Genomic DNA, 24,999 nt, shown 5'->3' on the forward strand with positions numbered 1-24,999 from the left:
ATTGTTGCAGTCAATGCAGAACAAAGAAGGTTTTAGATGAATAAGGTAAAATAAATTATTATCCACCTTTCCTTTCACAAGATAGATAGAGAGATGCAATGTGTTGATGTGAGCCTATTTGTCAGTTACATAAGGTACCACGTCAGGAAGACACTGTTGAATGCTGTCGGTAAATCTGAAAAAAAGGGCCGGTTGCTTGTGACTCAGATTCTTGCATCTTTTATTGGTTTAATAGGCTATAGAATAGCACGGGTTCATCCGAATAAGCTTCTAACTATTTAAAGTTCCATTGATGGCCTTCCATAGTTGATTAAAAGCTTTTTTCTGTTTATTATGGCTCACATCATAGGTGTGTAAGGCTGAGCAAGGCTCAGGCCTTCCCCTGGCCATAGGAATGATGCCCGTATTAATACTTAGGTAGTCATCAGAAATTCCTTTTACCGCTCCAGGATAACGCCCGTTTCACACATACTCCATGTATGCGGTACGTATGCGGTGTGTATGCGGTTACGGTACAGGAGCAGCACGCGCTATAGTGCTTTCACATATGCTGCGTTTGCAGTGCGCTACTGATCCGCAGTTTCTGTGTGCCACAAAATCAAAAATGTGTAAGGAATTTTGATTTTAAATCCAAACGTTAACTTTGAGATTGTTTAAGGCATTGAAACAGTATGACAATTAATTTTAATCATTGTGATTCTTTGTTTTACATGTAGTTCGAGTTGTTGACAGAAGAAAAGCTATCGCGCTATATCTGTTGCTAATAAGGAGAAGCAGGGCCGGACTGGGAAACAATTTCAGGCCGGGAAAACCTACACCCTTCCAGGCCATCCTATGCACCCAAATAAAATTTAGAAACACGGACAAACTTGTTTCCCCCCCTCCCTAAATTACATTTATTTCACAGTATGACCATAACATAAAAACATAAACAACCAACCTAGAAGTAAAGCAGTCCTAATATCAAATGGGTCTGCACATAACGTCCTGTGCACTGCAATTACAACTGCAATAAATAATGTTATGAGATTGATGTTTTAAATAAATGTTTGAATATAAAAAAAATGCAATACTTAAACATTAAACTAAACCTGCCAATAGGTGGCGGCAAGTGACCGTCTTAATTAGTGAGTCATACAAAAGATTCGTTCAAAACGCGGTGCTGCTGTAGCTTTCCTTTGGAACTATTTTAGTCGGTGAAATAGAACAAAAACATTTAATATGGTTTGTGTCTAAAATTTAAGTAACTTAATAATAAATATGAACTACGCTACTTGTTTATTGAACAATAAATTAAATGTAACATTTTCAATCGTGATAATATTCAGCAAAACAGCTCCCTTAGTTGTGTTATGTTAAACTAAATCATATGTTATAAATAAAAAACAACCATTAGAATTTTTACCTCAGTACATTTCTTCTGTGAGTTTTCTGTGTGCACTCATTTGTTTTGATTTCTCCACGAATGTAATGTTTGACGGGCGCTACCGCTTACATTTGCTAGCAGTTCAATACTGTTAACGAAGAAAACCAGATTTACAGATGAAACTGACCTGCACTTGAAGCCCTGAACAGGTCAGTAATTTTGCAACATTTTGCTGCTTCTTGGAGTGCTTTCTTTTTTTTTTTTATCCTTTCCCTCTCTGCTCTACCTGGCCGTTTTCTCTCCATCATCGAGTGCTGCTCGCATTTTCTGTTTAACCGTTTGTCTGAGGCGTAAAGTCGAATCGTAGCCTTGCCAGTCAAGACTAACAGATTCATGATTGGTTTTTTTTTATTGTTATTAATATTAATAATAATTTTATTGAATGACGAATTCAAAAATGATCACTGGTAAAGGTAGTAATATAAAATAATAATAATAATAATTAAAAAAAAATAATTAAAAAAATAAATAAATAAACGCTGGCTGGCAGCAGGCCAACTTAGTCGCCAGCCCAGCGGGAATTGTCCCGGTGCTCCCGATGGCCAGTCTGGGCCTGAGGAGAAGAATGAGACGCATTTGGGTTCACTCTGTCTTTTTTAGGGTAAAAAAATCAGATATGATGGCATTTTGCAACTTTTGGGACTATAATCATACTTTTTTGTTTTTCTTGACCCTGTCATTTAGTAACTGTAGAACACATTAACTGTAATTATGCGCATATGATGAAATTATTACAGTTTCTTGACAATCTATGTCTATTTTAATGTGAACAATGCGCTGCCACTTTAATTCAGTGCGGTGCAGCACAGCAAAAATAGACTCGGTCCGTAAACGATCGCTGCACTGCTGTATACGCACCGCAACTGGAACGGATCGACGGACTGCATCCGCGTGCAGTGTAAAAGCTCTAACCTGTTAACATGGGTACGGAAAAAAATACGCACCGCATACGCACTGCAAACGGAGTATGTGTGAAACGGGCGTAACACTGCACGTGGCTGCACTAGTAAACTGTCTAGGATCAGTTCCCCTTCTGTCACTCTCTCCACGTTGTGTCGGAGAAGCGACACTAGGGGTCTCTCTTGAGCGCCGATATTCACCTCTGACCTATTGAAAAGGGCCAATGAGAGTTGGCAGTCAGTATTTGCATACCCGCCCCGCGATACGGGTATTTAAGCGGGGCAAATACGGAAGTTTAGTCAGAAAATTTCTTCGGAGCCGATGGTCTGTCTGCAGTTTGCTGCGAGTTACACACCACTCAAACGTTCCTGTTTCCTCTGATGATCTGCATGCTGTTGGATCTTGACGGCGCACAACAGCGGCTTTCTCCTTCAAGCATTGCACGACGTGCATTGTTGCCCCTGAGCACTTCGACAGCGCAGACACACACACACATTGTGTATTTAAAAGAGCAAATTCTATTAAAAGAGTAATTTCTCTAAAAGAGCAAAACACAGCGGCGTTGAACGTCCTTTTCAGGACGCGTCTTTTTCAAGATGCCCTTCCGCCTCTGTGTTGTTCCTGGATGCGTAGAGTGCTCTCCGCTTCAGACGGCCACAGGCGCTGTCTCGTGTGTTTGGGCCGCGATCACACCGAGGCGGCGTTTAGGATGGCTCATGTTCTCACTGTGAGAACATGACCATGACCACGTTGCGGTCGCGGCTTGCTTTTAACAGAGAGCAAGCCACCCCAGCTGCACCCCGCATTGCTCCTTCTTCCCACGGGATTGAGGACGATGCGGTTGGCGCTGGGGCGATTTGGGGTGGCAGCGGGTGCAGTTTCGCCGGGTAGCCCCCGCGAACCTCCCGCTCCCGACACGCTCGCTGGTCCCCGCTTCACGCCAGGGCGATAGCGGCTCGCCTCACGGCCCGGCTGTCTATCCTCCCGAGCCCGAAGCAGATGAGCTCGCCGCTGCATCAGAGAGTGTGATGTCTGATGCCGAGGACTCCCTGGACTGCCGCCTCGGGCCAGCAGGCCCAGGCTGAGGCCGACGCTCAGATGTCCGACATGCTTGCCCGGCCGCCGTGAGCGTGGGGTTGGATTGGAACCCTCCATCCTCCCCACAGCCTTCACGGTTGGATGACTGGTTCCTGGGGCAGCGCACCATTCGCGGCCTCGCATCCCCCCGGACCCGTTTTTCCCGGAGGTGCATGACGAGCTGACGTCTACGTGGAGAGCCCCACTCTCCGCTCGTCTAGGTGCCACCCGCTCCACTCTCACCACCCTCGACGGCGGAGAGCGCCACGGATACGGGGCGATTCCCCAGGTCAATAGGGCAGTTGCGTACCATCTATGCCCCGGTAGCCCTACCTCCTGGTGTGGCCGCCCCGTACTCCCATCCAAGCCCTGTAGGACAACATCCTCGCTCAACGCGGGGGCCTACAGTGCGGCTGGACGCGCTGCTTTCGCCCTGAATGCGATGGCCCTCCTGCAAATCCACCAGGCCAAAGCACTCAGAAGCATGCACGGGGGTGGACCTGATACTGATGTGCTGCAGGAACTGCGCTCAGCGACCGACCTCGCCCTGAGAGCGACGAAGGCCACAGCGCAGGCACTCGGACAGGCGATGGCCACCCTAGTGGTCCAGGAATGCCATCTCTGGCTCAATCTGGTCGAGATGCGTGAGGCTGACAAGAACCGCTTCCTGGACGCACCTGTCTCCCAGATTGGCCTTTTCGGCGACACCATCGAGGAAGGCTCCCAAGCGTTCCTGAGACAGTCAACCCAGAGCCGAAGACGTTAGCTCTGGAGGTGGTAAGACCGCTCCGTCCCCTGGTGGAGGGCCGGGTGGAGAATCCTTTGTTTTTTCATTTGCCACACCCCCTGACGGGGGCTGTGGTACCCACATTCTCAATAAAAGAGCTATTTCCTTTGCCTCTGGGTCACCTGGCCTGCAAATGCGGTTCTCACGGCAATGTGCTTTCAGATTACGACAGTCCTGGTACACCGGACGCGGCGATCCCGCCTTCCGCCTGCCCACGACTGTCCCCCGGCCAGCCGGTTCAGACGAGTCCAGAGGACGCCAACATCAGACCTCCTCCTCAGTCACGAACCCGCCCCCTGCCGGGCGCGCGGAGCAAGGTAAGTGCTTTGAGTCTATTCTCAGCACCTCAGCCTCAGGCCGCAACGAAGCCGCCCGACGCTGCATTACCTGTTCCGCCCCCGCTGCGAGGCCCCGCCGGGTACGTCCAAAATACTCGTCCCTTTGGTGCCCCTAGCGCAGAGCTGGGAAGCATGGCTTTCGCTTCCCAACGCATCACGCTGGCTGCACCGGACCATTCGACTCGGTTACGCAATTCAGTTTGCCCGGCTCCCGCCCCCCTTCAGGGGCGTCTGCTTTTCCGCAGTACACGGCGAGCATGCCAGTTCCCTGCACACGGAAATCGCGACCCTCTTAGCCAAGGGCGCGGTAGAGCCCGTCCCTCCAACCGAAATGAGGAAGGGTTTCTACAGCCCTTACTTCATTGTACCCAAGAAAGGCGGCGGCTTACGACCAATCCTGGACCTGCGAGTTTTCAATCGGGCCTTGTTAATACTCCTGTTCAAGATGCTCACGAATATTCTGGCTGGTGTTCAGCATCTAGATTGGTTCACAGCAGTAGACCTGAAGGACGCGTACTTCCACGTCTCAATTCTGCCACAACACCGACCCGTCTGACGGTTTGTGTTCGACGGCCAGGCGTTTCAGTACAAAGTCCTCCCCTTCGGCCTTTCTCTGTCCCCTCGCATCTTCACGAAGGTCGCAGAGGTGGCCCTTGCCCCGCTACGAGTAGCCGGCATCCGCATTCTCAACTACCTCGACGACTGGCTCATCCTAGCACTCTCTCGAGAGTTACTATGCGCACACAGAGACCAGGTGCTCTGGCACCTCAGCCGCTTGGGGCTTCAGGTCAACTGGGAGAAGAACAAGCTCACTCCGGTTCAGAGCATCTCTTTTCTCGGGTTGGAGTTAGACTCAGTCTCAATGACAGCACGTCTCACGAGCGAGCGTGCTCAGTCGGTGCTGGACTGCCTTGCTTCCTTCAAGCCAGGCACAGTGGTCCCTCTAAAACTTTTCCAGAGGCTCCTGGGGCATATGGCGGCCTCCGCGGCGGTCGCGCCGCTGGGGTTGATGCATATGAGACCACTCCAGCACTGGCTCCAGACTCGAGTCCCGAGACAAGCATGGCACCACGGCACGCATCGGGTAAGGATCACCCCCGCCTGCCTCAAAACACTACGACCCTGGACAGACCTCTGCTTTTTTCGGGCAGGAGTGCCCCTGCAGCAGGTGTCCTGACGCGTTTTGGTCACAACCGACGCCTCCCGGTCCGGGCGGGGTGCCGTGTGCAGCGGGCATGCAGCAGCGGGCCGTTGGAAAAGGGCCCCGCTGCGTTGGCACATCAATTGCCTGGAGTTGCTGACCGTCCTTCTTTCTCTTAGGAAGTTCCTCCCGTTAGTTCGGGACAAACATGTCCTCGTGAGATCGGACAGCAGGTCGCTGCATGCCACTCACATCCCCGGCAAGCTGAACGTCGTAGCGGACGCGCTATCACGACAACTCCTGCCCGGCGGGGAGTGGAGGCTTCACCCCCAGTCGGTCCAGCTGATTTGGGAACGGTTTGGCAAGGCCCAGGTAGACCTGTTTGCCTCCCAGGAAACCTCCCACTGCCCACTCTGGTACGCCCTAACAGAGGCTCCCCTCGGGACAGACGCACTGGCACACAGCTGGCCCTCGGGGCTGCACAAGTACGCATTTCCCCCAGTGAGCCTTCTTGCACCGGTGCTGTGCAAGGTCAGGGAGGACGAGGAGCAAGTCACGTTAGTGGCCCCCTACTGGCCCACTCTCTCAGGGACGGGGCACGCTCTGGCACCCGCGCTCAGACCTCTGGAACCGGAAGAGCTAGCCGGCTTACCGGCGGCCGTTGTGAATACAATCAACCAAGCCAGAGCCCCCTCTACCAGGCACCTTTACGCCCTAAAGTGGTGTTTGTTCGCAGATTGGTGTTCTTCCCGAATTGAAGACCCGCAGAGATGCGCGATCGGGTCAGTGCTCCTGTTCCTACAGGAGAGGCTGGACAGGAGGCTGTCCCCGTCCACCCTCAAGGTGTATGTTGCCGCCCACCACGATCCTGTAGACGGCAAGTCTTTGGGTAAGCACGACCTGATCCTCAGGTTCCTGAGAGGCGCCCAGAGGTTGAATCCCTCCCGGCCAGGCCTAGTTCCCTCCTGGGATCTCTTGGTAGTCTTGGCAGGACTCCAGAGACCTCCCTTCGAGCCGCTTGAATCAATTGAACTCAGGGCCCTCTCTCTTAAGACGGCCCTGCTGACCTCTATCAAGAGGGTCGGGGACCTGCAAGCGTTCTCTGTCAGCGACACTTGCCTGGAGTTCGGTCCGGCAGATACGTCTGTGATCCTAAGACCGCGACCGGGCTATGTGCCCAAGGTTCCTACCACACCCTTCCGAGATCAGGTAGTGAACCTGCAAGCGCTGCCCCGGGAGGAGGCAGACCCAGCCCTTTCGTTGCTATGTCCAGTGCGCGCCCTGCGCATTTACCTGGACCGCACACAGAGCACTAGACGCTCTGAGCAGCTCTTTGTCTGAAAGGGAATGCGTCTCCAAACAGAGGCTCGCCCACTGGGTTGTCGACGCCATCACACTGGCTTATCACACCCAGGCCGTGCCCCTACCCTTGCGGGTCCGAGCTCACTCAACAAGGGGTGTTGCATCCTCGTGGGCACTGGCCAAGGGCACCTCCCTAGCAGACATCTGTAGAGCCGCGGGTTGGGCAACACCCAACACCTTCACGAGGTTTTACAACCTCCGCGTTGAGTCGGTTGCGTCTCGTGTTTTGTCAGGTCCGAGCCCGTAGAACTCGGTAACACATAGAGCGACCGGCCGGGTGGATCGCTTGCGCCCAGCGCCCTTTTCCTGACGTCAAGGTAAAGTAGTGCGCCTTCTTCCCAGGGCGCCCCACTCCGAGTCGGGACCCTGGTCGATTCCTTCCCAGCCCTCCGGGTCCGCGGTTCAGCGGAGGAACTCGCCGACCCAAGCCACTGCGGGTACCCTGATGGCTACCCTGTACTGGTATAGGTGCTCCACAGGTAAGGCCTCCTGCTCGGACTCCCCCTGTGTGTAATTCCACGGTTCTGTCCCCTTACGAGCAAACCCCCGTGTCTCCCTTAGGCAGTTACAGCTGCCCCGGTCGCCGTGCTGTAGCAACTCCCCCCTTTCGAGGCTGGATCTACCACCGCACCATACTTTCCACACGAGCCCTAAGACGGCCGTGTGACATGTCTACCACACTTCCTCCCCAAGAAAAAGGACAGGTGTGGTCTCCACAGGGTCTGGGTAAGACCCCCTTCCCTATATGCGTGTAAGGGCCCCAGCCGTGATTGCTCTATGCGAGAAACATAGAGAGAAAAGAGGCCCAGCCAGGCTGGCCCATTCCCATGTTGGCAAACATCGCCTTGTTCCCCTCCCAGGGTAACTAGAAGGATTCCGATGTTCTTATGGGGCATTGGGGAAGGGTACGTGCAGCCAGGTACAGACGATGCGCGGCACTGGATGAAATCCCTGCCCGCCTCTGTATCGGCGGTTCACGTACACGGTTCAGCGCATGGCAAGATTGGAATGGGTCCCCTAGTGTCGCTTCTCCGACACCACGTGGAGAGAGCGACAGAAGGGGAACGTTTGGTTACGTATGTAACCTCCGTTCCCCGAGGGAGGGAACGACACGTTGTGTCTTTCCTCCGCCATGTCGCTGAACCGAGCCACTGTTGTGGCCGGACCATTTCCGGCTCCTCAGAAAAATCCTGACTAAACTTCCGTATTTGCCCCGCTTAAATACCCGTATGCGAGGGCAGGGTATGCAAATACTGACTGCCAACTCTCATTGGCCCTTTTCAATAGGTCAGAGGTGAATATCGGCGCTCAAGAGAGACCCCTAGTGTCGCTTCTCCGACACAACGTGTCGTTCCCTCCCTCGGGGAACGGAGGTTACATACGTAACCAAACGTTTCCCCACCTCCTATACAAACTTTAATTACTAGCGTAAAGGGAAAGCTGATCAGTGGCCGTGGCCAAATCATCTTAAAACATAAACCTCTTCAGTCACTGTGTGCATGTCTTTATTTCTGAAAGAATTCAACATTTTAAAACAAATATATAATAACGTAGTGCAATTCTTACATTAATACAATTTATTAGATTATGGTAGCATTGAAACGTGTGTAACAGCATTTGTAACATTCCTTTTTAATTCCATCCACTCACATTTAAATCAATAAGCATCAATCAAACTCGAAACGAACCAGCATGGAGATGACTGAAAATAAATTCATCATCGTTCCTTGAGCTTGTGAAGAAAACTCTCTCCACTGGATTTCATCTTAACTTCCAAAACTTTAATTCAACTGCATGATATATAGGCCCAGGACCACTTTTAATTGTGTATGCGGGTCCAATCGGTTCCTTGTTTTATTTTTTTATTTTGCTGCGTTAGCAAAGAGTGCTTTCTACCTATTATTTAATTTGCTATTATGCCAATAAATTGCATATTTGCTTGCTGAATATTGAGTCGCTAAAATAATTATTAATATGAGTAGCCTACTTGCATCTGTGCAAATAAAAATAATTAACCATTTATTCATCTGGAAGGTTTTGTATGGTGTGTGATTATTTACAGCTGGTAGTAGATTCATAAATATTTCCATTTCATAAAATATTTTGTCTTGAATGCAGGGGTTAAATTGAGATTTTGTGTCTTAATATGTATAGAGTACTGTATATTCATAGGCATATGCCTATTTCATGGAATATAATTCTCTCTGATGAATCTCTTTGTCTAGGATTCTGTTATAAGCCTATAATTTGTCAGTCATTAATTGTCAACTTAATTGTGAAAATAGTTATTTGATGTAGTATTGTAGATTAAATGACAATGATACCAGATGTATTTTATGCATTTAAAAAAAATCAGATGACAGCTGGGACTAGTGGAATAATGTATGGAACAAATGACAGACATTAAAGACTCTCCGCCAGGTCACGGGGAGTGCAGAACTAAGCCTAACTAATTTTATTCTTCAATTATTGAAGCAAGATCTTTAATCTTTAAAAAACAGATACTACAGCTTGTAACATGGAGAAGAATCATCAAAGACACAAAGCTATTGTATGCTTCAGAAGACTTATTATATATTGCAAGTCATATGGACAAATTTTATGCTGTTTTTTTTTTTTTTTTTTTTGGTGCTTAACAGTCCCAGTCCCGTTTCACTTTAATTTTAAGGAAAAAATATATATATTAATAAAAAATATAAAATAAAATCACCCTCTGTGTTCCACAGAAGAAGAAAAAAAAAAATCATACAGGTCTGGAATGATATGAGGGTGCATACATTATTATTTCTTCAGTATTTAAAACTTTCACATGGCAAAGTTGTTCTTCAGCTAGAAAAAAGGTAAAAAACAGCTGAGAAATGGTCTATTGTTTGCAAAATATAAAACATTTTCATCTTTCACAGTGTGTGCCAACAGTCCTGCATGAAAATGCGATTGAATTCTTGTAAAGAAGCTTGACAAGCAGAGGTGCCTCCATTTAGCCCCCTCATGCCTCTCTCCCTGTCCCAAATTGAATAGGGAATGTCATGGTTACTGATGTAACCGCCGTTCCCTGATGGAGGGAATGAGACTTTGTGTTGATGAGTTGACACTAGGGGTTCACTCTTGGGAGCCCAGACAATGAGAATTGGCATGTGGGATATGCATGCCACTCTCCCAGACATAAGGGTATAAAAGGAGTGCCGCTTGCAAACACGCGCTCAGGTTTCTCACTGAGGAGCCGAGCCAAAGACCCAGCCATTTCAGCGGTTGGTTCAGCGTTGTGGCAAGAGGGACAAAACATCTCGTTCCCTCCATGAGGGAACAGAGGTTACATTAGTAACCATGACGTTCCCTATCTGTCACTCACTTGACGTTGTGTCGATGAGTTGACACTAGGGGTCCCAATGGAAAACGCCACAAGAGCTGAACCGAGTTATGCAGACTGGCAGTGCGAGACGGGCAGAAATCTGTGTGCCTCGTAGCCAGTGCAGCAAGCCATCGCATAACCACCCATAACACACCTGATAACACACGGGACGATTTTGGCTTAATTCTGAGGTTATAGAACCTATTATAGAACTTGTGTTTCGAAGAGCATGAGGTCCGAGAACCAAGTCCGTGGAGGCCAATAAGGGGCCACTAGGAGGATCTGTTCCTTGTCCTCCCTGACTTTGCAAAGCGTCTGTGCAAGTAGGCTCACTGGGGCAAAACACACACTTGCGTAGCCCCAGGGCCCAGCAATGCGCCAGGGCATCTGTGCTGAAGGGAGCCTTGGTCAGAGAGTGCCAGAGTGGGCAGTGGGAGGATTCTGGGGAAGTGAACAGGTATACCTGTGCTTATATATATATAAGAAGCTCTGCTCAGCTGTTGAAGCACCCAGGGGTGTTACTCAACACAATCTTTTCAGATAGAGAGATGAATGGAACAGCATGAGGAATTCAGATCTTTGAATACGTTCAGTCGGCTCCGAAGAACAAATCTGAGTGGGTGTTTGCAAGCGGCACTCCTTTTATACCCGTATGTCTGGGGGAGTGGCATGCAAATCCCACACTTCAATTCTCATTGGCCTTTTCTCAAAGATCAGAGATGTCTGGGCTCCCTAGAGTGAACACCTAGTGTCAACTCATCGACAAAACGTCGAGTGAGTGACAGATAGGGAACTCACAGTTAGCACATCCTGTGTAACCACCTTTAACTAATAGACTGTTTTTAATCAGTGACCCTGCTCGATTTAAACATGGATCTTATCTGCCTGCACATGACATTTCATCTTTCATTATTGGTGCAATAGCTTAACGTTACATGATGTGCAGCTCTATTATGCTTATTTAATGGTTTACCTTCTGTTTATGTGTTCATCAAGTCATTAGGCCTATGTTGCATCAGACTTGTTATTCTTTATTACCACTGGATATCTACTATGCATGTAATTATATGCATTATATCTAAATGTAACATATTTATAATATATCGTGCATATCATGTAATGCATTTTTTTGTTAATATATGCAGCAACACATATAAGACAAATCTCCTTGGTCCTAAATGCATCAAGTACTCAAGTACTCAAGTATGGTGCATTTCTGTGCTGTCTAAATTATGAATGTTAAGTAAAAACTTTCAATATTTTTTCGGCATATTTTTTTAAAAATAATTATGGATCATTCCAAAATAATCAAATTGGATTGAATTGAATTGTGACCAAATTTCACAATGCATCATAATCGTTAGGTAAAGAATCGTAATAGAATTGAATAGTCACACCCCTAATCATAATCAATAATTTTAAACATCTTAAAATCACATTATTTGTTTATTAATCAAATTTATTAATCTTTCCCACAGTGAGTATTAAATTACTAATGCTGGGGGATTTGTCAGTGCATTACGAATTCACGAGCAAAGAGATTAAAGAAATACATTGATACTAATGCTGATTTTATACTAAGATTGGAGTATAAAAGGGTGGCAACTCTTCACTCCAGTGAGTTTATGTTGACTGATCTCAACTGAGTGAAGAAATTAACCGGAAAAAGAAGATGGCGTCGTAGGAAGGGGGAACACAGGGTCACACCCACGATCACGTGGACCAATGGCAGTAAGAAGGTATTTAAAGTCAACACAAAAGTTTTCCTGATAGTTTGCAATATCAAGCTGTTTCAAATTACTGCAACAAATTGAAAAACACCTTCCCTTACAAAAAGTAATTTGCCACTGAGGATTTTCACATGCAAATTAGCTTTGTGGCAAATTGTCCATTGTTGCCAAAGGTTTGCTGCATGTTCACTAATACCGATGAAGAGCTGCAAACTTCTGGCAAACATTTGCAATGAATCTCAAGCTCATTTGCATGTGAAAATATTGAGTGGCAAATCTGCAGCAAACTTTCGATTTTTGTAAAGGTTCTTATTGGCCAGATTTTGTTTGAAATGAGGTCACATTTGATTTTTCTTTGATTTCACTAGAGATTGGTGCCTTTAACCATTAGTATACTGTATATGACATATGCATTACCCTTGCACATTCAAAATTTCATCCTTTCCCTTTATCCACCTCTGTGATGTTTGCATTCAGAGAGTGCTTATCAAACTCTGCCTTAGCTACTCTTGGCTGAACATGGAGAATAGAGGAGCGGGAGCAGAATTTCAATGTGCAGTGTTGTGACACTACAGAAATAAAGCCAACAGGATTTGTAAAATAGAGCTCCATTTTTTCAGCTTTACAGACATATGTCCTTGTTGAGAAGGGGTATTTGGGTGATAGAAGAGTGAGAGTTACAAGAGAGGACAGTTCTTCACCATGTTATGATTTGAGGAGATAAAAGGTAAAAAAAAAATATTTGAAAATAGAGAATTTGTGTTTGGCAAACAATACAAAATTAAATATTTTAATATGCCTTAAATAAAAAATAAAAAAATTATTTAAATATTTTTTCTATCTATAGGCTCAGGCACCCCATGTGACATTGGATTAGGCAAATGGATGAAATGTTCAATCTTAAATATTTAATGATTTTTTGATATTATTTAGGACCCTATTTCTGGAAGTGCGACACAATATTCAAATGCCTTCAGGAAGATTGCCATATTGCAGTCATGCATGAACTTTCAGATGAATAATGTTCCTAGATTTTAAACCGACATGATCTGGATGTTCACTATCTGTCACTCACTCGACGTTGTGTCGATGTAGTGACAATAGGGGTTGCTCTTGGGAGCCCCAAACACCTCAGATCTTTGAGAAAAGCCAATGAGAATTGGCGAGTAGCTGGCTTGCAACCACTTATTCCGATTTTTCTTTGGAGCCTAGCGGTTGTGTTCAGCGAACTGAATTCCTCTGCCGGTCCATTCATCTCTATGAAGCGAATTGCTGTTGAATATACGGCACATTTCAGCAGCTTTCTCTCCTTCTGCAGCGGTCGCTGCAGATTACGCCCCTGGGCACTTCAACAACCTAAGAGAGTATATATTCCAGAAAAAGATTATATTTTCTCGAACTGAGCAAACACATTAACGTGAACGTCTTTTTAAAGATGCGTCTTCTTTTTAAAGATGCCCTTCAATCTCTGTGTAGTTTCTGGGTGCGGTCGTTATCTCTCCACATCTGACGGCCACGATCACTGCCTCACGTGGCACCTAAGCACCCCTGTGACAGACGACCCAAGGAGGAAGATATCTGCTGGAACCCGGGAGCTGGTGACCAGACCACTCCATCCCCTGGTGGAGGGCCGGGAGGAGAAGCTTTTGTTCCCTTTTGTTTTGTGTTCGCCACCAACATTGTCAAAAAAAAGAGCAGTTTCCTCATTCCTTGGCTCACACAGCCAGTTACCACGGTGACCGGACACAGAGCACTCACAGCCAGGGCCCCGCGAACGTGGTCCTCCCACCGGTCACGCCGCTCGGGTTGATGCACATGAGACCGCTTCAGCACTGGCTTCAGACTCGAGTCCCGAGGTGGGCATGGCACCGCGGCACACATCACGTTGCCACCGCACCGGACGGCCGCCACTTGTTTCAAAGAGTTTCAATCATGTTTCTGTGAAATTAACTTGAGGAATATTAGTCAGAAGGTATTTAGATAAAATACAAATTCAAAGTGAACTAGAACTGTTAGTTTCTCAGTATAGTTTGTATAATTGGACATAACAGTAAAGGATGCAGGAAACAGGATAGAACAGATCTTACCCTGCTATTAATTGTAAAATACGTAAAATAATTAAAAGGATATTGAAAATACCCGCAAGCAGCAATTATGGGGTCAAGCACACCAAAAGCAAATGGTAAGGTTTGAAAATATTTTTTTGGGTTATGGTAACCCTGATTGTGATTTTGGGTAGGATAATAATGATTCTTAGCTATTCTTATGATTTTTAGACCAGTAGCTGGTGCGCTCCCAAACCAGGTGTGGTATGTGCTTCAATTCAAGTCTCGTAAAAGTCAAAATTTCATGTGTTGTACAAGTTTAATGTCATTATGTCAAAACATGGCGAAGGTACAGGCTCAGTTCCTGTTTGGCATCCTTAAGTTTAAATTCATTGAGTTACATACAAATGGTTTACTGCATCAACCAGGTTTTAATACGTTTTGCCAAGTTTATCCATTCATTTTAAAGGCCGCCATTGACTCTCAACCAGAAATAGTGGAAAGTGAAGAATAAGAAAACTAACAGTTACAATAGGTAAGACAATAGCTTGAAAGATTGGCCCATATTTATCCTCACACCTTTGCCCCCTAACGCTTTCCATTTTTATCTCTCTCTTCCTGCATACACATACCATAACCCCCATAGACCACAAAGTTTAATTTGCAGTTTTCTAAATATGCCAATTTATACTTCTATACTAATTATGCCATAGGCTACACATAGCACATAACTTTGTAACCAGAGACAGACTGTCTCTCAGGATGAAAAAAAGAGTAATCTGAGGTTGCTGATTATTTTCATATCCAGGATTATTTTAAGATCTATGCATCGTATCAACTGATCAGTAATCATGTCACCTTGTATGTGGACTTGTTGAGTTTTTCAGGAGCATCTGCTGATTTAATATTCTGTAACTTCCTGAAGTTACAAGTGGAAACGTGACAAAAGCCACAGATGTTTACAATGTTTCAACTCTCTTTTTTTTCCTGGGGGATTAACTCAGTATATATTTGGTATGTGAGCAACACAACATTTGTTTTATTCTACTCGAGAACTTTGCGATCTATATGTTTGACCGTATGTTTGTCAGTATGATGCAGAGTAAAATAATTATATTTCATAAATCATTTAAACAGAATACTTCTAATTTTTCAGAAAATGAAGCACCTGTTTAGAGTAGGTTATATTGCCTATATGCATTGTAAAGTCCAGCTTTTAAGTTTGGAAATGACAAATTTTGTGTTGGACAAAACTGTACATCTTTCTTAATTGATGGGAATTTTTTTTTCTTCTTTAGCACGGAGCATCAAAGAACGCTACATATTTATTAACTATTTTTTAAGTGACTCAAGAGCAAGAATAAATTGTATGATTTAATATAATTGTTTTAAATTATATTAAATATATTTATTTATGATCTGCATGACAAATAACATGCATAAAAAAATAAAATGTACCTTATTACAACATACTTTGCTGAACTCGTTTAATGCTAAAATAATTTAATAAATACTTTCATCCTCTCAGTACACTAGCATTTTGGCTATGGGCTCACAGAATGATGCAAACCCACCAGAACTACATGCAAACCACAGCATTGACCACTATGTGGAGTCTCGTTGAAGGTTTGATGCAGAAGTATACAATGAATGGGCCTTTAGAGTACAAAGCCTAAACTGTCTTCATGTGTGTAATGTGCTATTTATAGGGTCAGATAAACCCAAAGTGACAGGCATCAGGGAGGTGGTGTTAGCCACAGGTGGAGACAGGACAGGATGACAGGAGTGAGGCAACCCTCATGCAGCTATGAAAATGGCAGGTAAGGAGAGATTCACAAAATGAGAGAGAAAAGTGTTTTATAGCCTAAAATATCTGAATTAGTCATTTTAAACAAGCATGATATAAGGAGTGTTGGAACCACAACAAACAACCCTTTCCAAAGTGATCAAGGGCCATTATAAATCAAGACAAAACATTCTAAGGATACTCACATGTTGAAGAGGTTGAGACCGATGCGATACAGTCGTTTTCGCATGACGTCGGTTGAGAGGGTTGGAGATTTACAACTGGTTGGGTTCTCGCAGTGGTAGCGGGGCAAGCTCAGTATCATGGCCTGCAGAGGCTCTTTGGATGTGACCTCTGAAGCCGAGCGAGCGGATGTGGATGTACTGCTGCTGCTCATCTGCTCTGAGCTGTTGTCCGCTGTGTCCGACTCAATGCGCTTAGCCTCCAGAACCTCTACAATAGGGGTGACAAGCATCTCTGCAACCTCTTGTGGAGACAAGGTATCAGAAGTTATTGCTGTCTGTGCCAGAATCGCAGGTTCTGGAGCTTCTTTTTTCTCCAGCACAAGAGGTGCTGGCTCCTCCCCAAGCTCCTCCTCACTTGGTGGAGGGGCTGGGAAGTCACCATCAGGTACTTCCTCAGCATCCAGCTCTAGAGGTGGTGGAGCTAGCTCCTGGGGAGGTGGTGGTGGTTGTCCTTGTGGAGACTGTTCCTTTTCATCATTAACTGGAGGTTGTGGTGGGCTCTCGGTAATGATGGCCCCCTGCTGGACACCATTACCGAGAGAGACTGAAGTAGAAGATTCCATAACAGAAGATGACACAAGAAATTTCTGACTGTCAATTTGAACTGTCACATCCCGGAAGGTCATCATTAGTTTGCTAGCACTCCGGGCTGTGTTCTCAGAATTGTCTGCTTGGCCAATTCCACTCTGGAGTGCAGAAGAGTCCATGGAGCCACCTTCACGGACTGTCGCTGCCACCCCAGTATTGAAATCAGCTGTACTGAAGGACTCTGAGCTAAACTGGTATGTGCCACTTTCTTGGAGAGAACACATGGTTTTCATGTTCCAGTTGCTGAGTGCATCGTCAATGGATTTGGCAAGAGACTGGACTTGCTCGTTGAAGGAATCCTCCAGGTCTGTGAGGGTTCCACCCATTGTGGTTGGCAGGGATGGGGACCGGACCAGCGGAATACTCGCAAGATTGCAGCCTTCAGCCAGGGCCCGTTCAGCTGAGATTCCCTCTGTATTTTGCACACGCACCTTTCGCAGGGAGATACGGCGTGGCAGGCGACTCTCAAGGAGGGAGTTTCGGATCTTCTCAAAGTTTTTACTGAGCTGGTACTGGCGGAAGGCCATCTGGATTTTGCAGGCAGCATGGCGTGAGATGAGGTGGCCCCCATATTTGTGCTCTAGCATTTCGATCTGCTAGGAAAGAGAATGAGAACAAGGTCAGAAAAGGTGACACTTTGGCAAACACAAGCAAATAGACACAGTAAAACCCTTGAAGAGAATTAAATTAAATCAATAACAAAGACTAACCACAGATCGCTAAATAGCATGCTGAGACAAACCAATTTTCCAGTCCTCCAATTAGTGAATGCCTTTAATGCAGAAGCTCTTAAAAAAATGTGCCAATACATGCCAATGCACTGGATATAACATCAAAAGAAATTACCCCACAATGAAAAAGGAGGGCAACCCTCAGAGAAAATAAACAGAATGCAAACTAAATAAATCTTGATGCTGGTTAAGACATTGATCTTTGAATAGGCTCCAAGTTTAAGCTCCAACAGTCAACAGTATATTTCCTATTAAGTAAATTTTACTGCATACACAGTTCTGGAATTAAAATATGACTTTTCTCATTCCAAATACAAATTTGAAACAATAATAATACTACTTGACATATTATGACAAGAACAGCCTGTACAATCACTCTTGAGTCAACTAATCAATATAGCTTCACACACATCCATTTTTATCTCAGGGGAAAGTGTTTCACTTTTTCGAGTTTCTTGTACAAGGACAAACTGCGGTAGCTGTTCGGCTGAAACTCAAAAAGTAATTCATTCTCAACTATTACTTTTCGAAATGATTGGATTTCAAGTACCCATGTGGTCAGAACAGATTTGCCTTTGTCTGGCACCTTGTTAAGTTGAAATGACAGATGCTTCTTACTATTAAGGGCATATTAGGCACGGTAATTTTCTTCAAGTCATCTGGCCTTCACTGCCAATACAGTGGTATCTAAAGACAGTGGTATCTAAAGCACATTTTCATTTCACCTGACACTGAAGACACTATACCTGCCAAATCTATTTGTCTCACACATTTTGAATTAGACTGACAAATTTGTGATACACGTTCTAGCCTTTCCCGTGTATGTGGTTTTGCATTGTATATTCCAGAGCGGAATGATATAGTACATTCTTAAAAGCGAAAATATCATGTAAAAATGAAAACTAAAATTGGTTTTAGGTGTTTGAAAAAGGTTTATCTAGTTAATTTAGATTTTGGTAACACTTTACAATAAGGTTTTTTGTGTGTATGTGTGTGTGTTAACATTAATTAACATGAACTAACAATGAACAATACTTTTACAGCATTTATTAATCTTATTTGTTAATGCACTATGAACTAACAAACTAATTGAACATTCTTTTATTAACAAACATTAACAAAGATTAATAAATGCTGTAAACAATATATTGTTAATTGTTTGTTCATGATACCTAATGCATTAACTAATGTTAATGAATGGAACTTTATTGTAAATTGTTACCCTTATTTTATAGGTGTTTATTTTCAGTCAAATTAGGTGCCAAATTAGGAAATTATAATAATTTTCCAGACAATCTATGACTGACCTGCATGAGAAGAGTCCCACTTTAGCCCCAACATTACCTTCCAAATTGACAAGAGTAATAATTTGATCTGTCAGTCACATATTTTGGCTGGAAAGGTTTGAAAGAGAATTTAAAGCCCCTAGCTGATACCCAAAGCTGAATTTCACCTACTAGTCTTCCTTTGTGCACCCCTCAACTGTCAGTGGTCTTGTACTTTCCTGGGTGAGTTTAGATTGGAGGTCATTAAAGTCCCACCATTTCAAATTGTGTGATAAGAGAGACTGAGCTGATACAATCGGAGTTTGAGATTCAAACTCCCAGAGAGAAGTTTGAATAACACCAAAAAAGCCATCTTATCTCTGCAATCTACTTTTGTCTCAGACTAAGTGAGAAAGCAGAGTTTTGTCTGGGAAATATTGAGTTGTCTATGAATAGGGCCTAAGATCTGAGCTACAGTGAGTTTCTTATTTGTTATCTGTTTGACCAGCTAATAATCAGCAACCATTTCCAAATACACAGCAACTAGCTAAAGTATTTTCCAGCAGTGTTGTACACAAGATAGGATCTCAGAATTGAGGTTTCTTTAGCACACTACAGGTCTTTTGAGATATGATGTTGAATAAGTCAATCACGTAACTATTGTTTCACAGAGCACATCTATTATGGCCCTATGATTTCCACAAATCCAGTCATAAAAACTAAAGTAACTATAAAATGTGGAATGTCACAGAATTTGAGATATTTTGGATAAAAAATGTATTAATGGATGGACAATTAATCTAATTAAAATTGTGTTATGTCCTAGTGTGATGATTAAACAACAAAGAACTTAACCTTGAAGGCATTAACCTCGAATTGCTGAGCACATGCAGACAATAATATTTATATAATTAAATTGCAGCCTTATGCAGTGTAATGAGCACATTAAGCCATATAGCGAACTGCTTATCGGGAGGTAAGGGTCATCAAAAGCATACAAATGAAAAGTGCTTAGTTTGGGGTTCCTTCCAAAATTAAACTTCAGTTTAACTAGATGCGTGAAATTGGAAATTGCAACAGAACTATAAAGTAAAATGTAATGTTCAATGTGGTAATACATAATAACAACAACAATAATAATAATAACAATTACGCTATATTTAAGCAATATTTCATAATCAAGAGTGCAATTTTCCTGAAATACAATGAAAAATAAATAAATAAAGGTTTTGCCAATGCTTTTATTAATATTAATGTTGTATTTGACAAAAAAAACGTCTAGGTTACGGGTGTAACCTCCGTTCTCTGTTGGAGGGAATGAGACGTTGTGTCGAAAATGTTTGCATGTCCCGCCCCCGGACATACGGGTATAAAGGAGGGGAAATACGTCTGTTTCATTCAGGATTTTTCTGAGGAGCCGGAAATGGTCCGGCCCTACAACAGTGGCTCGGCTCAGCGATGTGGCCGGGAGGACACAACGTCTCGTTCCCTCCATCAGGGAACGGAGGTTACATCCGTAACCGAGACATTCTCTGTCTGTCGCTCACTTCAACGTTGTGTCGAAGAAGCGACACTAGGGGTCCAATTTAAATCACACGCTGAGCGTGTACGTGTACTGCTGACACAGGAGCGGGCAGGTACTTGACATGCCAAAACGACCAGCTGTATCAGACTGCACGTACCCTTCTCCGATGCCCCATAAAGTCGTCAGAATCCTTATAGTTACCCTAGACAAGGGAACAAGGCGATGCTTGCCAACATGGGAATGGGCCAAGCCTAGCTGGGCCTCTTTTCTCTCTATGTTTCTCGCATAGAGTCAACGGCTGGGGCCCTTACACGCATCGGGGAAGGGGGTCTTACCCAGTTTCCTATTCTTTCAGGAGGAAAAGACCCTGCGGAGACCACACCTGCCCAGAGAGGGGGAGATAAGTGTGGTGACATACACCAAATGGGCTTTTAGGTCACATGTGGGAAGTGCCGCGGTGGTAGATCCCACCTTTTTGGAGGGAGGAGTTGCTACAGACACGGCGACCGGGGGGCAGTGGGAAATGCCCAAGGGAGACGCGGGTCCGCTCGTAAGGGGACCGTACCGTGGAAAATACATACAGGGCGAAAGTCCACATAGGAGCCCTGACCTGTGGAGCACCTATTCCAGTACAGGGTAGATCTGAGTACCCGCTGCAGATTGGGTCGGTGAATTCCTCCGCTGAATTGCGGACCCAGAGGGCTAGGGACGAGTCATCCAGGGAGCCGAGGGAGCCTGGGAGAAAAAGGACACAGTTTTACCTCAACCGAGGGAAAGGGCGCTAGGTGCAAGCGATCCACCCAGTCAGTCCGTTAGCGTGTTACCGAGTTCTACTGGCTCGGACCTGACAAAACACGGGACGAAACTGACTCTATCCTGAGATTGTAAAATCTCGCAAAGTTATTAGGTGTTGCCCAACCCGCTGCTCTGCATATGTCTGCCAGAGAGGTGCCTCTGGCCAGTGTCCATGAGGATGCAACACTCCTTGTTGAGTGTGCTCGGACCCGCAAGGGGGGGGCACGGCCTGGGTGCAATAGACCAATGCAATGGCGTCCACCACCCAGTGGGAGAGCCTCTGTTTGGAGACAGCGTTCCCTTTCCGCTGTCCACCAAAGCAGACAAAGAGCTGCTCAGAACGTCTAAAGGTCTGCGTGCGGTACAAGTAGGTACGCAAAGCACGTACCGGACACAGCAATGAAAGGGCTGGGTCAGCCTCCTCCCGGGGCAGCGCTTGCAGGTTCAATACCTGATCTCTGAAGGGCGTGGTAGGAACCTTGGGCACGTAGCCCGGCCGTGGTCTTAGTATCACATGTGTGTCTGCCGGACCGAAATCCAGGCAAGTGTCGCTGACAGAGAATGCTTGCAGGTCCACGACCCTCTTGATGGAGGCGAGCACGATCAGCAGGGCCGTCTATAGGGAGAGGGTCCTGAGTCCAACTGATTCTAGCGGCTCGAAGGGGGGTCTCTGAAGGCCCGAGAGGACCACTGAGAGATCCCAGGAGGGGAACAGGCTTGGCCAGGAGGGATTTAACCTCCAGGCACCTCTTAGGAACCTGATAATCAAGTCATGCTTACCCAAAGACTTGTCGTCTTCTGAGTCGTGGTGGGCTGTGATAGCAGCTACATAAACCTTCAAGGTGGACGGGGACAGCCTCCCCTCCAACATCTCCTGCAGAAATGAGAGCACTGACCTGACTGCACATCTTTGTGGGTCTTCGGCCCGAGAAGAACACCAATTCGTGAACAAGTGCCACTTTAGGCCGTAAAGTTGCCTGTTAGAAGGGGCTCTGGCTTGGTTGATCGTGTCTACGACAGCAGGTGGTAGATCAGCTAGATCTTCTGCGTCACGTCCAGGGGCCAGATGTGGAGGTTCCAGAGGTCTGGGTGCGGATGCCAGAGCGTGCCCTGTCCCTGAGATAGAAGGACTTTCCTTAGGGGAATTTGCCAGGGAGGGGCTGTCACGAAGAGTACGAGGTCCGAGAAGGCCCGGGATGGCCAATAGGGAGCCACTAGAGTGACTTGTTCCTCATCCTCCCTGACCTTGCACAGCATCTGTGCAAGAAGGCTCACTGGGGCAAATGCGTACTTGCGCAGCCCCTAGTGCCAACTGTGTTCTAGCTGTGTGCCAGTGCGTCTGCTCCGAGGGGAGCCTCTGTTCGGGCATACCAGAGCGTGCAGTGGGAGGTCTCTTGGGAGGCGAACAGGTCTACCTGAGCCTTGCCGAACCATTCCCAAATCAGCTGGACCGACTGGGGTTGAAGCCTCCACTCTCCACTGGGCAAGCATTGTCGTGATAGCGTGTCCGCCACCACATTGAGGTTGCCGGGGATGTGAGTGACACGCAGCGACTTGAGTTGAGCTGGCTCCAAAGGAGGAGACGACGGGCGAGTTGTGACATGTGGCGGGAGCGTACGCCGCCTTGGCGATTTATGTACCCTTCCGCAGCGGTGCTGTCTGATCTGATCAAGACGTGTTTGCCCTGAAACAGCGGGATAAACCTCCGCAGGGCAAAGAATACAGTTAACAACTCTAGGCAGTTGATGTGCCAGCACAGCGGGGCCTCTTTCCAATGGCCCGTGGATGCGTGCCCTTTGCATACGGTGCCAAAACCCAATTTGGAGGCATGCTCCGCACACCCGGCAGGGGGCGGGTTAGTGACTGAGGAGGAGGTCTGGTGGAGGCATCCTCTAGACTCGTCAGAACCGGCTAGCCGGGGAACAGTCGTGGGGCTGAAGGCGGGGGGTCCGCATCCAGCATGCCAGGACTGTTGATGTGTGGCGGCAGAGTGCTGTGAGAATGGCATTTGCGGGCCAGGTGACCCAGAGACAAAGGAAATAGCTCTTTTATTGAGAATGTGAGTACCACAGCCCCGAGAGATGTCCGTCATGTGTGTATTTATATTTTGGTTTAAGTTTTCATTAAATGATTATTTATATTGACAAGCCGGTTCTCGCCTCCTCCTTTCCATTAACACCCTTACAGCACCGTTCTCGGGGCATAGGTGGATCGCAACTGCCCTATCCACCTGGGGAATCGGCGTGTACCCGTGGGCCGCTCCGCCGTCAAGGGTAGTGAGAGCGGATGAGTGAGGGGCTTTGTGACGAGTGGAGAGGGGTGCTCTCCTTGCAGTCGTCAGCTCATCATGCACCTCCGGGAAGAAAGGGTGGGGGGGGTTCAGCTGTGAACGGCACCCAGACCCAAGGAACCAATCATCCAGCCACGACGGCTGTGGGGAGGACGGAGGGTTCCAGTGCAGCCCCACGCTGGCGGTGGCCCGGGCAAGCATGTTGGACATCTGGGCATCAGCCTCAGCTTGGCATGCTGGCCCGAAGGCAGCAGCCCAGACGAGTCATCCGCGTCAGATGCCGGACCACTCAACCGATGCAGCGGCGAGCTGATCCAGCTCGGGGGGCTCCAGAGGATAGGCAGGCTGGCTGTGAGGCGAGCCGCTGTTGCCTCGAGCCCGGACGGAAGTCAACGAGCGTGCTGGGGGGCGGATGGTTCATGGGGGTGTACCCGGCGAAACCGAGCCCGCTGCCATCCCCAGATTGCCTCCATCGCCAGCTGCGTCGTCCTCAATCCCGTGGGAAGAAGGAGCGACATGGGGGGGCGGCTGGAGTGGCGTTCCTTCGGTTGAAGGAAAGCCGCGACCACAACATTGCCATGGTCATGTTGTCGCAGTGAGAACATGAACCATCCACAAATGCTGCCTCGATGTGATCGCAGCCCAGACACACGGGACAGCGCCTGTGGTCGTCTGAAGCGAAGAGCACTCTACTGCATCCAGGAACTACACAATTGCGGAAAGGCATCTTTATAAAGACGCATCCTAAAAAGGACATTCAATGCCGCTTTGTATTGCTCTTTTAGAGGAAAATACTCTTAAAGAAAATCATTCTTTTATAATCTCTTTTAGTTTGCGCTGTCGAAGCGCCCAGGGTCAAACTGCACTGCCGTGCAGAGAAGGAGAAAGCTGCTGAAGTGCGCTGTAGATCCAAAAGCAGATCACCAGAGGTAAGAGGAACAGGTGTGTGTGACTCGCAGCTCGCTGTATACACGACCATCGGCTCCAAAGAAAACTTCTGAATGAAACAGACGTATTTCCCCGCCTTTATACCCGTATGTCAGGGGGCGGGACATGCAAATTTTGTCTGCCAACTTCTCATTGGCCTTTTTTCATAGATCAGAGGTATATTTGGCGCTCAAGAGAGACCCCTAGTGTCGCTTTTTTGACACAACGTCGAAGTGAGCGACAGACGGGGAACTGAGAATTGTATAGAAACACTTTATTTGATAAAAATAATGCATACTATGTTAAAAAGTAAGGGTTCTGTTTTCATTAAAATAAAGAGCTATTAATTAATTGATCAGAATTTTTTTTCCGATGATGACGTTTTTGAAACTTTAAAACATGGAATTCATAAAATAAAAGGTAAAACACGTAATTTCAGAAAAAAATAAAATAGAATTAAAAATAAATAGTTATTTTTTCATGTGACACTGCACAGTCAGGGTCACGTGCACAGAGGGTGGTATTAGGGAGGCCAGCAGGGGGTGCTCACCCTGTGTCTGTGTGGGTCCTAATATAGTGATGGGGACACTATACTGTAAAAAGGCACAGTCCTTCGGATGAGATGTTAAACCGAGGTCCTGACTCTCTGTGGTCATTAAAAAAGTCCCAGAACACTTCTCATAAAGAGTAGG

At 46.4% G+C, this 24,999-nt stretch overlaps 1 protein-coding gene across 5 annotated transcripts in view; it reads right to left on the reverse strand.

The window, feature by feature from the left end:
• The window catches only part of LOC127637437 (IQ motif and SEC7 domain-containing protein 3-like), a 339,913-nt gene that overhangs the window by 113,567 nt on the left and 201,347 nt on the right, over positions 1-24,999 (reverse strand). For 4 of the 5 annotated variants that reach the window (XM_052118507.1, XM_052118504.1, XM_052118503.1 and 1 more), the window contains one exon: positions 16,148-17,370. In XM_052118507.1, the coding sequence (XP_051974467.1) occupies positions 16,148-17,370 (1,223 nt within the window). The remainder of the gene's footprint in view (positions 1-16,147; positions 17,371-24,999) is intronic. The other variant, XM_052118505.1, reaches the window with a different exon arrangement.

Source organism: Xyrauchen texanus, chromosome 45 (assembly GCF_025860055.1).
Source record: "Xyrauchen texanus isolate HMW12.3.18 chromosome 45, RBS_HiC_50CHRs, whole genome shotgun sequence".
Classification (NCBI taxonomy): Eukaryota; Metazoa; Chordata; class Actinopteri; order Cypriniformes; family Catostomidae; genus Xyrauchen; species Xyrauchen texanus.